At 36.8% G+C, this 14,477-nt stretch overlaps 1 protein-coding gene across 3 annotated transcripts in view; it reads right to left on the reverse strand.

Annotated features, from left to right (window-relative positions):
- slc38a6 (solute carrier family 38 member 6) overlaps positions 1-14,477 on the reverse strand; it is a 71,986-nt gene that overhangs the window by 21,697 nt on the left and 35,812 nt on the right. For all 3 annotated transcript variants that reach the window (XR_006312720.2, XM_043697246.2, XM_043697248.2), the window contains 8 exons: positions 12,722-12,780; positions 9,684-9,746; positions 7,631-7,678; positions 6,749-6,828; positions 6,037-6,137; positions 5,829-5,953; positions 1,353-1,497; positions 225-319 (listed from right to left, as the gene is read on the reverse strand). Coding sequence is in view for 2 of the 3 variants with exons in the window: in XM_043697246.2 (XP_043553181.2) it covers positions 225-319; positions 1,353-1,497; positions 5,829-5,953; positions 6,037-6,137; positions 6,749-6,828; positions 7,631-7,678; positions 9,684-9,746; positions 12,722-12,780 (716 nt within the window). In the remaining variant the exon portion in view is untranslated. The remainder of the gene's footprint in view (positions 1-224; positions 320-1,352; positions 1,498-5,828; positions 5,954-6,036; positions 6,138-6,748; positions 6,829-7,630; positions 7,679-9,683; positions 9,747-12,721; positions 12,781-14,477) is intronic.

A 14,477-nucleotide genomic window follows, 5' to 3' on the forward strand; every position in this document is an offset into this window, starting at 1 on the left:
ACTGAAAATAGAATGGAGTAAGGATGTGCGCTAACAATAATGGACAAAAACAGTTTAAATTCAACAGATGCCAGCATCAAAAAAAAAGGAACTCCAACACTCTACCGGCCATTGGTAATAAAGCAGAGTGGAATATCTATCACCTTATGATAAAAAGAAATCCAGGATTTTACCAGAAACCATTACACAGTTTTCAGTGTAAAGTTAGATATTTCAAAACTCACCTTAAGCTTCCTTGAAGATTTTAAAGATTCTCTGCTTATTTGCAAGTAAAAGAGTCCAGGGTAGATAAATAGTAAAGCAGTTGAAGTTGTAGAACCTGAGGAAAAGGAGAGAATTTTAAATCATAAAATGATACAAATTAATCTGTACATAACATTTTGCATATGCTATATTTTGCAATCATAAAGGCAAAACAAATGAATTGTGTATGCAATTTTGATTTTTACACAGAATTGTGAAGAACATGCTGTGGAGCAGACCAATGGTCTGAATGATTTATGCACATAATTTACGTTTCACACTAGGTCTTCTCCTTCAGAACGTCATCTAACCATATCAGCATTACTTTGTATTCATTTCCTTGTGTTGATCTACTTTCCTCTCAAAAACATCTTAACTGCTTAATGTCCAAGACATGAGCCAAAATATCCATATTTTGAGGGAAAAAAAATGGAGGGGATGGGACAAGAAAAGAAACAAAGTTGTAATTGATTAGGAAAAGATTAGATACACTGGAGTACTCACCTTTGGATCGAGGTTAACAGGAGATTCAATTGCTTTGCACAAGATGAACAGCCCACACAGATAGGAAGGTCACTAACTAGAGACTCCGATTCATAATTATTGACAAAGCTAACTTAGATGGAGTGGGCTGGGGGGTGGTGAAGGAATGAGAAAGCAAGTTCAGATTTCTTTTTCCTACACTAAACTACCTTATGGCAGCTTTAAAATGTGAAATCAGAAGGATAAGGATAATGCTCAACACTGGAACACAAATAGAAACTTCAGTGTTCATTTAACTAGGAAATGTACTCTTTAGCCTTTCTGGTCATTAACCTAATGCCTCATCCTTCATGAGTTGCTTATAATTGGGGGAGATGAAAGCATAAACCAGATTAATGCTGGTCTTAAAATGATTCTTACTTGTACTACAACAGCCTTGACATTCATCATTTACATTTAAAATCACAAGTTCTCCAAAGCCTTTTACTGCCATGTTACAATTCATACTTTATTTATTTAGGAGGCTAGAAATGCTAAATTGTTTTTATTTTTCCCAGATTCTACTTGTATAGTGTTTGTAATTTACTTTCAGATTGATTAAAGACCAAAATAATAAAACAACTTACCAACTACACCAAAGATATTTTGAATATTTGGCACATAGATTGCCAATAACACAATCACTGTCTGAATAACAAGTGTGACAAGTATATGACACAACCATGAGAAGGGGCAGCTTGAACAAAATAGCAGCATAAAAGATTTCCTTGCCTGCAGGAAAAAAAAATGTATCAATGATAAGGATATGCTCTTAGAATCTGACTCAAGCCAAATGTTAAACGGGGTCATTGAAGTACTAAGTGCTCCTTGGTGGTGGAGCTCAAAACACCAAATGTAACAGATGATGGTTTCATTATACAAGACTAATAAAACATTTTAAAAAACAAATTTGAATTTTTTTTTCAAATTTAGTACATATTTCCAGGCTCTGCAGAAAAACCATATTTATAGTAAACCTTAAAATTAATACTGTTATAGCTGCATTTATTAAAAACATATTACATTAAAACTAAATCTCAAGCCATGACGGATTAGTCAGATATCTCTATTCTTACTTCAGGTGAATGTCCTGATCCTTTTATAGCTTAGATAGTTTGGTCATTGCTTCAATACAAAAAAGAAATTTATATAATGCATGATCAACACAATATCAAATAATCATTTGACAGTACAGAAACAGTAGTAATGTAAAAAGAGAAATTTTGTCAATGATTGTTATATTCCTGCACATGTCCTGATGAGTACAAGACAAAGGGGAAAACATTTTATAATTATCTGAGAATAGTGCGTTTTGATTGGTTGATAACTGAATTCTGGTAGAAGGCATTGCCTGGAAATGCAGTTAGATGACCACAACTTAATAATCAAGTTTTGCTTAAAAATTTAAACCAGATAAGTTGACTGATTGGGTGATTCCTTTGGTTGAAGCATTACCAGAGGGTGGCTGCACCTATTTTGCTGAATTGAAATAGACAATGGTCGTACATGTTTTGTCTGAAAGAATGAGGCCCATATATCAATATATAGATTCAGTACACAATGCACTTTACTATAAGCCACTACTCATTCTTAAATTGGTTGTAGTATAATTCTTAGAACATTCAGGATAACAAACACTATCCAAATCACGTTGTCCAAACAATCATTTAAAATGCTGGATGTTGCTTGGAGTTTTGCAAGCGAATGCTGGCTGGATACTGATAGTATCTTATTGCTTGTGAACAGCCCAAAAGAAAAATGCCATTCAATACAATCTGCCAGTCTTTGCAACAACTTTTATATAGCTAGCATCACTCCAGCATGGAAATTCACATACCGCATTATTCAGAGACTGACAGAACACCCTGTGGGTGGACAGCACCATCCTGTTAGGGGCAAACATCAATTGTGTTGCTGCTGAAATCAGCAGTATGAAACAGCTAGCTTCACCAATCATCCCTGTGAGAAACCTCAAAATTCCATGATAATCACAGGAAGGCACTTTTCAGGACTGAAGGGGTAGCCTTGGGCCCATTTGAGAGTTTTCACAATACAGCAAAAATAAATGATCTACCTTCATTTCTCAGTATAGTTTCTGATAAGACCAATCTTATAGTAAGTGGCATTACACAAATCCAATTAACTTTGCCAATTTTGGTGCACTTCTATCCCACAAATAGTGGGAAGTGGAATTTGCCCAGTTTGAGCTTTGCTCTCAGCTATCATACTACAAAGCACTAAACGATGCTAAATCCTTTAAAGTGCACTTAAGTGATCGAGCACAGATATACCTAGCATCCTATCAAATTTTCATATGCAACATGGCGACGTTGAAGGCCTCAAGACTAACCTGAACATACAGATCTGTAAACCTGATAAAAGGAACATTCATGAACAGACATGACTATCAAATGTAAACCATCCTTACTAGGTCCAATTCGTTTCCATTGGTTTTGTGGCTCAGCACCTGACAGCCTTGCTGAAAACTAAAACGTGAAAGCACGGCTCATAATATCACAATTGCTCGTACACAGAAGTTCATAGTCAGTATGCACTGCTTACCATTGTAGTTTTTATTTAGATTACAATGCCCAGTCTATGATGGCCGGTTTCCTGGTCAGCTCCTCAAAAATCGATTTAAAAAAAACATTCCGTACACATTTCAGGAATTGCTCCTCTATGCTCTACCCATAGAGATTCCGCTTCAGTAGAACAACCTTCACTACTGCATTAAATTTCACTTCAGATGGGAGAAAGGCGAGGATTGCAGATGCTGGAGATCAGAGTCAAAGAATATGGTGCTGGAAAAGCACAGCTGGTCAGGCAGCATCTGAGGAGCTGGGGAGTCGAAATGTAGACTCTTCAGCCCCTCGGATGCTGCCTGACCAGCTATGCTTTTCCAGCATCATCCTCTTCGACTCTGATCTCCAGCATCTGCAATCCTCACCTTTCTCCCATCTGGACCCAATGTTTCAATCAGTAATAATAACTGAACTGATGAACTAACTTGTACATTTAATTTAGAGACATCACATATTCCCAAATAGATGGCAAACATCATGGGATCCCCTTGTGGCCAGATCTCAATAGTCTTTGCTGGGATCCATGAGGAACATTCCTTTGGTGGGATGACTCCTAGCCTCCAAACCCTTGTGTACTTTAAATAATTGGAATGTTTGCAGTTTGAATCCCATTGAGGCATGTAAGCAAATTCTTAAATGCAAATACAAACATAGCACTCAAATTTAGTCTTGTATTGGAGCAGTTAAATGAGCACCCATCCCTTGATGGGAGAGTTGAAAACTCTGGCAGATTTTAACTACTGCAAACATACCTATACTGGGCAACAGGTATTGTATTTGGAACTGTCCAAATCCCAAGATTAGTTTTATTGGCAACATTATGAACAGGACATTTGCTCACAGTACATGCTCAAATAGGGTGGATCAAAAAACTTTCCTTGTAAGATAATGACCATCCTAATCAGATTGCTTCCTCTGTATATAAATTGGACAAACTCGAATGGGCCTAAATCTGCCATTTCAAATCTTGAAAAGTGCCCAGCCCTACCTCAGATTAGCTGCATGAGCAAGGTACCTCAAAATGTTTATGCAACAGGCAAAGCTAGCTGTTCCACATTGCTACCATTTGAAGTAGTACATTATTTACTACTAACAGGATGGCATCAGAAAAGCCAAAAATACGTCTGTCACGCCAATAAAAACGTGGTATGTGACTTTCAGTGCTGGTATTCTGCTGGATATTGGAGTAGACATGTAGGCTGTACATCCCAAAAAGACTTGTAGATTTTTAAAAAACATTCCCTAACTTTTCTGAACAGGCAAGGTACTGACTTTACACACCCAGCCTGTACTTGCAAAATGCAAGTGCTCAACAGTAGATGATTTTCTGCAAATGGACAATATTTGTTAAATAATCTAACTGAATTCCTGTGCTAAGAATTATACAGCGAACAATTTAAAAAAGATCGCTAATTAGGCATTCAATCTGGACACATTTATAAAGCTTCATTAACACACAAGACTGTTCTTCGCCGACAGAAGATGTACATGCAATGAACCTATTATTTCAAAGTAATTAAAAAAAATAACAAAAAAAAAAAATCAGTGACAGCCACCTTTTGGCTCATTTTCCAAAGGCAGTTATAATCTAGTGTATTCTTCATGGTGATGCACCTAAACAGAATCCACTTGTCAACTAACCCACATTCTCTACTCTTACAAATTGCTTTTGTTTACATTGTAATTCTTGCTCATGTCTTGATTGCAAGATGAAAAACTTCAATTACATAACTTTTTAGTATTGGAGAAAAAAGCCATGCCTTATTTTGAAAGATACATTCGCATTATTAATTACAAATTAGATGCTTTTCTCAAGAGGTTTACAAACTTTGTTGACCTCCCCTTGAGTTTAAAATACTGTGCAAGATACAAATCCTGTTTTTATTTCCACTTTTCTCAAAGCTATCTTTCCAGAGGTATGACATTTGTTATTTGGGCCTCTTCTCACTACAATAGCTTGATACTCAAACTGTTCAAGCACAGCATGAGGTAGATTCCCTCTGTAATGATCAATAGGTGGTTTGCTCAAGTTGTAATTTCCAAGTTGACTAAAATCTCTTATATCTCTCCTACCACAGCACAAAAACATCAACACTTCCGGGAACTCCAAACCTAAATACCATCAGAGCAAACTTTGTTTTTTGTTTTAATGATTTGATCTGCACAACAAGTCTCAGGTTGCTTTTAATTTTGTGCACCAAAGTAAGACTATGACTGACGAAAGGACACTGCTGTTAATTCAGGGACCAGTGTTCAATTTGTCTAATGATAAGGATCAAATGAATAAAGCAGAGGTGCAAGGATATCCCATTAAATGTCATGCATTTAGGATAAGAGTATGACAAAGCTACTAACAAAGACTATGGAAGCGATGAATATTTTAAAGTCAAGTTTGATAGACTGAACAGTCTTGAGCCATATTTAAAATGAAAACAAAATGGTAAAGTACACACAAAAAACCACATCTTTGTCAAAACTCACTGGAAAGTGGATTAGAGGCACTGTCAGAAGCACAGAGAAGAGTATACATATTCTAACTGACATAATGACGGGGTCCCGTGGCAGATATTGGCTGTAACTGTGCAGCAACTGTGAGTTCACATTGGCTGAAAGAAGAAAAAAAAAAATCTTAGTTTTGGAAGCACTACAGAAACAACTTTCAAAATATTATAATTAATACACCACAAACCATAAAACGTCAGGTAGCCGAACAAGGCAGAAAGCATGTAGATCAAAAAACTCAGAGTCATTCCTATGTTAACCGCTTTTTGCATCCTGCTCTTTGAAGGCCTGTTCAAAAGAAATTCAAACATTAGTGTTACACATGTTTGGTTGCAAGATGCACAGAATACTCACTTATGTCTGAAACCAGGTTTGCAAAGCTCTCAATTAGAAGTGTTAAATTTGCATATACAAGCTAAAATATTGAAGAAAATTACACTTATATGTTTATCCTAACTAATGGCAGGTATTTGGGAATGAAAATGATTCTTGGTTATCCAACACTAAGTACTTCTGGGTAAAGCTGTGTTTTACCTTGCCACTATCACAGCATCAAATGACTCAAGTCAGCAGACTTTGATAATTTATTCTGGAGTTCCAAAGCACCTTTCACAAACTGACTAGCAAACATGAGTAAATTATCTAATTGCTTACCTTTCTTCAATAGAGAAACAGGGATGTGTGAAATCACTGAAGTTGTGAAAGAGCAGGATTGGATATTCAGCATAATTAATTTAAGCCTTTGAACACTTCATGACTGAACATTGATTTGATACTAATTTCAACAATCTAAGGACAGAATTTTAGACTGCTTCCCAAGTTGAAAAGCGATGCATAGTCAATTGGATACTTAAGAGATATGATGCTTGCAAAAAACTTAGACTCTCTGCATGACATACCTTTTGAGTTCACAGTAAATTGGCAACACTGATGTATGGCAGAGAAATGAAAATGCCATTGTTGGAATTGCGTATGCACTCTACGGGATGAAGAAAAATAGCAGTGTTAAAATACATTTATGGATAAAATTGGACTTAATGCGCATGACAATGATTTAAGGTGATCAGAGTCATCATTAACAGCTTTATCAAGTGATACGTGCTCAGCAATAACATGTTCACTAATAGTGTGTTTGATTTTTGTCAAGACTATTGACTTCAAAATTTGACTCAAGCAAGGACAAAGCATTGAATTGCAGAGGGAGGTCACAAGTGACTACCTTTAACATTAAGGCAGCATTTAACTGAGTGTGGCATTAAGGAACCCTCATGTAAGCCTGATGTTAACTGGGATCAACCATATCATTTGTGCTGAAGCATAAAGTGCTGACAGCAGTTTTGTTATTCAGGATACAATGATTTTAAGAGGGGCCCCACAGTACAAGTTACCATTCCTTTTCAGAAAGCCTAGTTCAGAGATTTCATGCCATAACATGAAGGGTCATGATGTTAAGTGAATATGTCTATCAGTGGTTAATAAACAGGCACATTCATTCACAGGAAATTGCTTCTAGCCTTTTTAGTTCAGATTTTAAAAATGTTACCTGCACCTATAAAACAATGGCTTAGTTTAAAAAGAAAACAGCAAAATTAAAATTGGATCCCATATGCAAGTTACATATTGCAAGTGAATAAAGCACTAGATTCACATTTAATGTTCAGCAAAACTGAACTGCCAGATATTTAAAATTGCAACTTTTCTTGGAAAGTTAATGGATTATAAATTGTATAATGAGAATACAAACAAACCGTTCTTGCAGACCAAGTAACTAGAGTACAAACCTTGGATGAAATTTGTAGAAGCTTTGGTTTACATTCAGAACTAAAGTTCTAAACAAGAAAAAGAAAAAAAAACACTTTACAGTCTAACAAGACCCTTAAAATAATGTCTAATTTTTCACTCTGGAATATAGTGTACAGTGATTATCTTGCACATGTACTTGAAATCAACTAAATATATATCTCCTCCACCTCCCACACACCAAGAAATAATTCACACTGGGGGGGGGGGGGGGGGGAGGAGAGAGGAAGTGCTATGTACTTGGATATGGACAATAAAAAACCTACCATTTTCGATGTGCAAGAGTAGGATAAACATAAAAAAAAGTTTGATATCCACATATCCTCATCTAATGTCATAAGAAAGTAGATTAGGAGCAAGCCTAGGGACGGAATCTAGTAGCTATTTAGGGAATGGAGAAATTTCACTGTTGGACATTCCAGAAAGCAATAATAAAAAAAAAGTTTAAAACTGCAACAATTCTATTCATCTGTGTTTAAAGGTAGCATGTTTGCAATTCAATTAAAGTAGGTATTGTTCATGACATTAACATATTCCATTTTAAGCTTTCATACACTGAAATTGCTTCATGTGAAAATAATCTTAACCTTTAAGTTCAAGGAAGAGTCATACTGGACTTAAATCATTCTCAGTTTTTCTTCGACAGATGCTGCCATACATGTCGAGTTTCTCCAGCAGTAACACGGGTCTCAAACTAACCAGATTTGGGACCTTAAGTGAAAAGTTTGGACAATGAGTGAGAGTTCAGTACTAATTACTCAATCCGCAATCTTAGGCAACTGGATAACCTAGTGGCAGAAATTTAAACAGGTATTACACTGACGCAAGACAGTTAATGAGGCAGATTAGAAGGCAGTTAACTAAAAACAGAAATACACTGACTGAAAAAGTGACGTCAATGCTAGGTGAAGTTGGAAATGGAAAGTATTCATTTCTAATAATAACAACATTTTAAAAATAGAACAGCAAAAAAAAAAAATTAAAGTTCTTTAAAAAATCGGATTCTTAAATATATCGTTTTGGAGGCCTTCATCCCATACATGGAAAAAATCTAGAGCCACTTGAGAACATAACATGGAACTAGAGATTCCTTGTGCCACAGTAGCCTCCAAGGACACTGCAAGGCAACCACCCTTCTCCCCATTCATTCATTTTCATGCCACATTATGCAAAGGCATATACAGGCTGCCCAATTCAAGTGATTTTGCTTTATACCCATCATGACTTGTCCACAGATAACACAAACCAGTCAAACAGTTTAGTAAATTGTTACAACTAAGTCAGTGCAAAGTTTCTACTTATCCGTTGATGGATTCATTAATTTGTGAAAGCCATACATGAATTGTATATCAATAGCAAAACAGCATCCAGACTATCATTTACCATAGGATCACACCAAACCCAGGACTTGAAAAATATCGTCACTGGATTCTGAGCGACGTGCCTCCACCAATCAGAATCCATTCAATGAGCACTCTTCTTTCAGAGTACAAAATGCTATTTTCTTCCCCTTAAACAATTCATCATAACAAGTTTTTATTTTGTCTTGCACTTTAGAGCATTGCTGAAAACAAACTCTGAATTATCAATGGCAATTTTAATCCTTGAACTTCTGTACTGGTTTATTAAAACCTTCCTTTATGTAATGCATTTAGATGATATTCCAACCTCAAAACAGGGTAAGTGTGGCACAGTTAAGGCCTGGAATGAGTGATAATTATCACAATAACAGAACTGAAGGAAGCCATTTGATTGTACTCATGCCCATGCTTTGAAAGAGGTGTCCAATTAATCCTATCCCTTGCTCACTCCCTCCCTTATCCTGCAATTTGTTTTCATTCAAGTCTGTTTACTTTTCAATTAAATCTGCTTCCACAACAGTTAAAACAATACCATGTCTGATCAAATTAAACTTAGTTATGAGTGAGCGGTCATTTCTTCAACATAACTTTCAGTAGAGCCTCATATTAAACAAACAGCAAGAAATCATTCTAATCTCCTTAACCATCACAGCAATATCAAAAGGTGTCTTACCTGAAAGTAATTGACAGTGCCATTAAACAGCGGGCAAGGAACGAACCATTTTTTAACCACAACCTGCAGAAGTCAATTCATGTTAAATTTAAAAACACCCAAATGCAAATAATGGGATAAAGAATCACAACAAGTATTGGCATTTAAGAGGTTTCAATAGGCATAGCTTTTAAAGTAGCCTATGTTGCAATTAAATTAGGTTGCAGAAGTTTCTAAATTGCAGAAGTTTTTGACTTGACAGCAATAATGATTAAGAAAGCCTTGTACAAGGAGAGAGGGGTATGTGAATCAAGAGAGAATGGTATGGTGCAGAGATAAGGCTATCGAAATGGTTTAATTGTCACTAACATTATAGCACATACATGCATATTAGTGCATGATTAAGTGAAGGGAAAAACAAAAAAAAAACTTTAAAACTTTTACCATAATTCAAATTTTCCATAGCTTTCACCCCAGTTACCCATTTTAAAGTTCACCCATTTTTTTTTTCTTTCTAGTAAAGAAAGATCATGCGAGACAAGGGGCTAGATATCTACAGCTTCCAGGAGAAAGTGAGGACTGCAGATGCTGGAGATCAGAGCTGAAAATGTGTTGCTGGAAAAGCGCAGGTCAGGCAGCATCCAAGGATGCTGCCTGACCTGCTGCGCTTTTCCAGCAACACATTTTCAGATCTACACCTTCCAGTTAAGTTGAAAGCTTCACATGTTTAGAGCAAACTGCACGGTCATAAATGGTTTGCAAGCAGAAGTAGTCAATTTCTGACAAATCAAAACAGCAAATCACCAAAATTTAAAACAAAATCAATAAATAACAGATTGCTATTTTAATTTACAAAGAGCGTATATGATGAGTCCCAAAAAAAAGTGCGTTCAAATTTCTGGTTTGTTACATTTGTATAGATAAAAACATTTATCCAACTTAAATATTTCACCTTTCCCTGCAAGGAATTTATCATATTTCCGAAGGTTTTGCTTCTAACAACAAAGAGGCATGTAAAGCAGCCTGGAGAATTTTTAAAAAATACTCAGCTATCACTGTGCTTTTGAACTCAGACCTGATTCGAATTGTATTACTATTATATTAGATTTCCTACAGCATGGAAACAGGCCTCCGAAGAGTAACCCACCCACCCATTCCCCTACATTTACCCCTGACTAATGCAGCCAACACTGGGCAATTTAGCATGGGCAATTCACCTGACCTGCACGTCTTTGGATCATGGGAGGAAAGCGGAGCACCCGGCAGAAATCCATACAGACATGGGGAGAATGTGCAACTCCACACAGACAGTCGCAAGAGGCTGGGATCTGACCCGGGTCCCTGGTGCGGAGGCAGCAATGCTAACCACTAAGCCACCATGGAGGTACTTAAAATAGCACCCTACAAGTAGTTTTGAAATACGATCATTTTTTGTTCAAGTTTGAGGAAATATAACTGGCCTGCATATAAAAAGAGATGCCAGGAGGAGTGGTAGAGGCAAGCGCAATTATGAATATTTAAAAGACATTTGGACAGGTGCATGGATATGAAGGTTTTAAAACATAGGAGCCAAACACGAAAAAAGTGGGGATAGTTCAGTTTAGGAAACCTGGTCAGCATGGACAAGTTGGGCCAAAAAGTACTTAGATTACCATCGTTAGAGTTGTAGCCAAACTGAAACATTATGAATGGGCTTGTCAATTCCAATATTTTTGGTGAGGGTGAATTAAAAGAAGAGGTCCTAAAAATATTTGGTAGAATTTTAATGTTAAGTGACAAATGTTTTTGTAGTGAACTGATGTGGAAATACAGACATTTCTATAAAAGAATGCAAGAACTTAAAACTTGTTAAAGAGGATTAATAAAACACTTTAGTCATTAATGTACAGACAGCATCATAGAAACAAAAGTGAATACTTAAAATAGGAAAGACAGAAGGATTAGTTCCAGAGAAGAAAATAAGACTAGAATAGATAAATGTAGTTGAAGTATGACGGGCATAGGCACAAATAGGTAAGTGATCTATCTTTTTACTTTTTTAATTGGATCATTAGAGACAAATCAGCCATCTGCATGCTTGGTTCTAAGACTATTCAAATATTTCTTCCAAAGTGAAGTAGTGAACAAGCTTTAAAAACTGCTCTATTATGGTGCTACATTTTTCATAATTATGTTGTACTATGATGGCAAGGAATAGTCCGTGCATCTGGACAGTGGATCTGTCTCAAGTTAAGTAGAGTCATGGTACATATTTTATAGTAATGTTTCATTATCATTAATTCCAGTATAATATGTGACACTTGACAAATACATAACAGCTGCAGCAGGCAATTAAATGAAAACGTCCAATAAAAATGACAGTTGTGCCAAATTTTCCATATCTTTGTGCATTACATGGTTAGAGCAATTTTTTCTGGTTACAATTTCCCAGCTATTGATAGTGGCAGGTCAGTAGGCAGGAATATCCCAAGGCAGATCACTGGCAGTAGATTGCTGCTGTGATGCAGTATCCTTCCACAGCACATTATAAAAAGGTTCAAGGTCAATTTTCTCAATATTTCCCTTCACATCTAGCTTCTCATCTAGTCTGGGCTGAGGTTGTTCTCAAGCAATTATAGAACAAACTATTAATTATGCAACTTCCAAAAAAAAAGCAAAGTTGAGCAAACATCGTTTTCAGCACATTATCTTCATTTTTCCCATCAATGCCAACTGCAGTGTGATAAGGAACATTTGCTCCCAAAGAACAAATCAATGCTGAAAATTGGAAGACATTCAAGCTCTTTTGCTTGATCTTGGTTCTTTGTTTAAAAAGGGGTACAACTGAGAACAGGAAATAAGGGAAAGCCTAAAACAGCCTATAGTGTGTAGAACAATCCAAGTCTTAGTTTAATATTGACCAAAATACTGCACATTGGTGGTCACGGAGGTACTGAATCTGAAAACGTAAAATGATGGGATTTACATTGGTCAACAGAAGACTAATATATACCAACTATCCTAAAAAATGACCAGTTTAACTGATGTATAAAAGGCATCAAACAGGAAATTTCACTCACCACAATGGTAAAGTAGACCATGAATAAGATGGACAAACCACTTGTATAACCAAGAAATTCTGAAAACAAAATGACGTCAAGTATTAGGAAATCCCAAATACAAGCTGTGCTGGCAAGGATAAAAACATTTGATAATTTACAATGAAGGAATAATGGTCTACAGAGTCATGGTCAACCTCAAGAATGAGCAGTATTACATATATTCCAACTCCTACAAAAAAAAAGACATTAAAACAGAATGCAAAAACATGGGCAGAAAACATCAACTGCGTTGGCAAATTTGCAGCCCTCTGAAATAGAAAAGATTTGGAAAGGATGGTAGAAAACAGTTCAAAATATACACGTTTCTATTTTCCTAAATGTTTTATGACTTTTGCTTAGTCTAAGATGGGAGCCTGCAACTGGCATTCAATTATGGCATCCTTTCAGCTGAGCACCTCCTGTTAGCCAGCCATATTAACAAATGAAACTGGAAGGATTTGGAGCAGAGAGTTAGTTTATTTTGAGTTTGAAGGATACCCCTAATAGAGACCAATTTAGAGGTAAATCAGTGAAATAATTGAGGAAGATGATAAGATTAGTTTTAAACACTGAGTTCGAAATGATTTTGAATATTCTACTTTCATGTATAGTCAGAGTCAGATATACAGCACGGAAACAGACCCTTCGGTTGAACTTGTCCATGCTGACCAGATATCATAAATTAATTGAGACCCGTTTGCCATCATTTGGGCCATATCCTTCTAAACCCTTCCTATTCATATACCCATCCAGATGCCTTTTAAAATATTGTCATTGTACTCTCCTCCAACACTTGCTCGAGCAACGTCTTCCATACACCCATCACTGTGTACTTGAAAAAGGTTGCCTCTTGAGGTCCCTTTTTAAGTCTTAGCTCTCTCTCTCACCTTAAACCTATGCCTTCTAGTTTTGGAATACACCAACCCAGGATAAAAAAAAATGACCTTTCCAGTTACCTGATCCATGCCCTTCATGATTTTATAAACTTCTAAAGGTCACCTGGAATCTTTCTAAAATTGGATAAGCACTTTGAAACACAAAAGGTGGATAAATCCCCAGAACCTGATCAGGTGTACCCTAGACCTCTGTGGGAAGCTAGATAAATGATTGCTGGGCCTGTTGCTGAGATATTTGTATCATAGATAGTCACAGGTGAGGTGCCAGAAGACTGGAGGTTGGCTAAAGTGGTGCCACTGTTTAAGAAGGGTGGTAAGGACAGGCCAGGGAACTACAGACCAGTGAGCCTGACATCAGTGGTGGGCAAGTTGTTGGAGGGAATCCTGAGGGACAGGATGTACATGTATTTGGAAAGACAAGGACTGATTAGGGATATTCAACATGGCTTTGTGCATAGGAAATCATGTCTCTCAAAGTTTTTTGAAGTAGTAAGAGGATTGGTGAGGGTAGAGCAGTAGATGTGATCTATATGGACTTCAGTAAGGCATTCGACAAGGTTCCCCATGGGAGACTGGTTAGCAAGGTTAGGTCTCATGGAATACAGGGAGAACTAGACATTTGAATACAGAACTGGCTCAAAAGGTAGAAGACAGAGGGTGGTGGCAGAGGATTGTTTTTCAGACTGGAGGCCTGTGACCAGTCGAGTGCCACAAGGATCGGTCCTGGGTCGTCTACTTTTTGTCATTTACATAAATGATTTGGATGGGAGCATAAAGGTACAGGAAGCAAGTTTGCAGATGACACCAAAATTGGAGGTGTAGTGGACAGCGAAGAAGGT

The sequence above is a fragment of the Chiloscyllium plagiosum genome, unplaced genomic scaffold, assembly GCF_037043375.1.
Source record: "Chiloscyllium plagiosum isolate Xiang-an unplaced genomic scaffold, Cpla_swu_hap1 HiC_scaffold_8, whole genome shotgun sequence".
NCBI lineage: Eukaryota > Metazoa > Chordata > Chondrichthyes > Orectolobiformes > Hemiscylliidae > Chiloscyllium > Chiloscyllium plagiosum.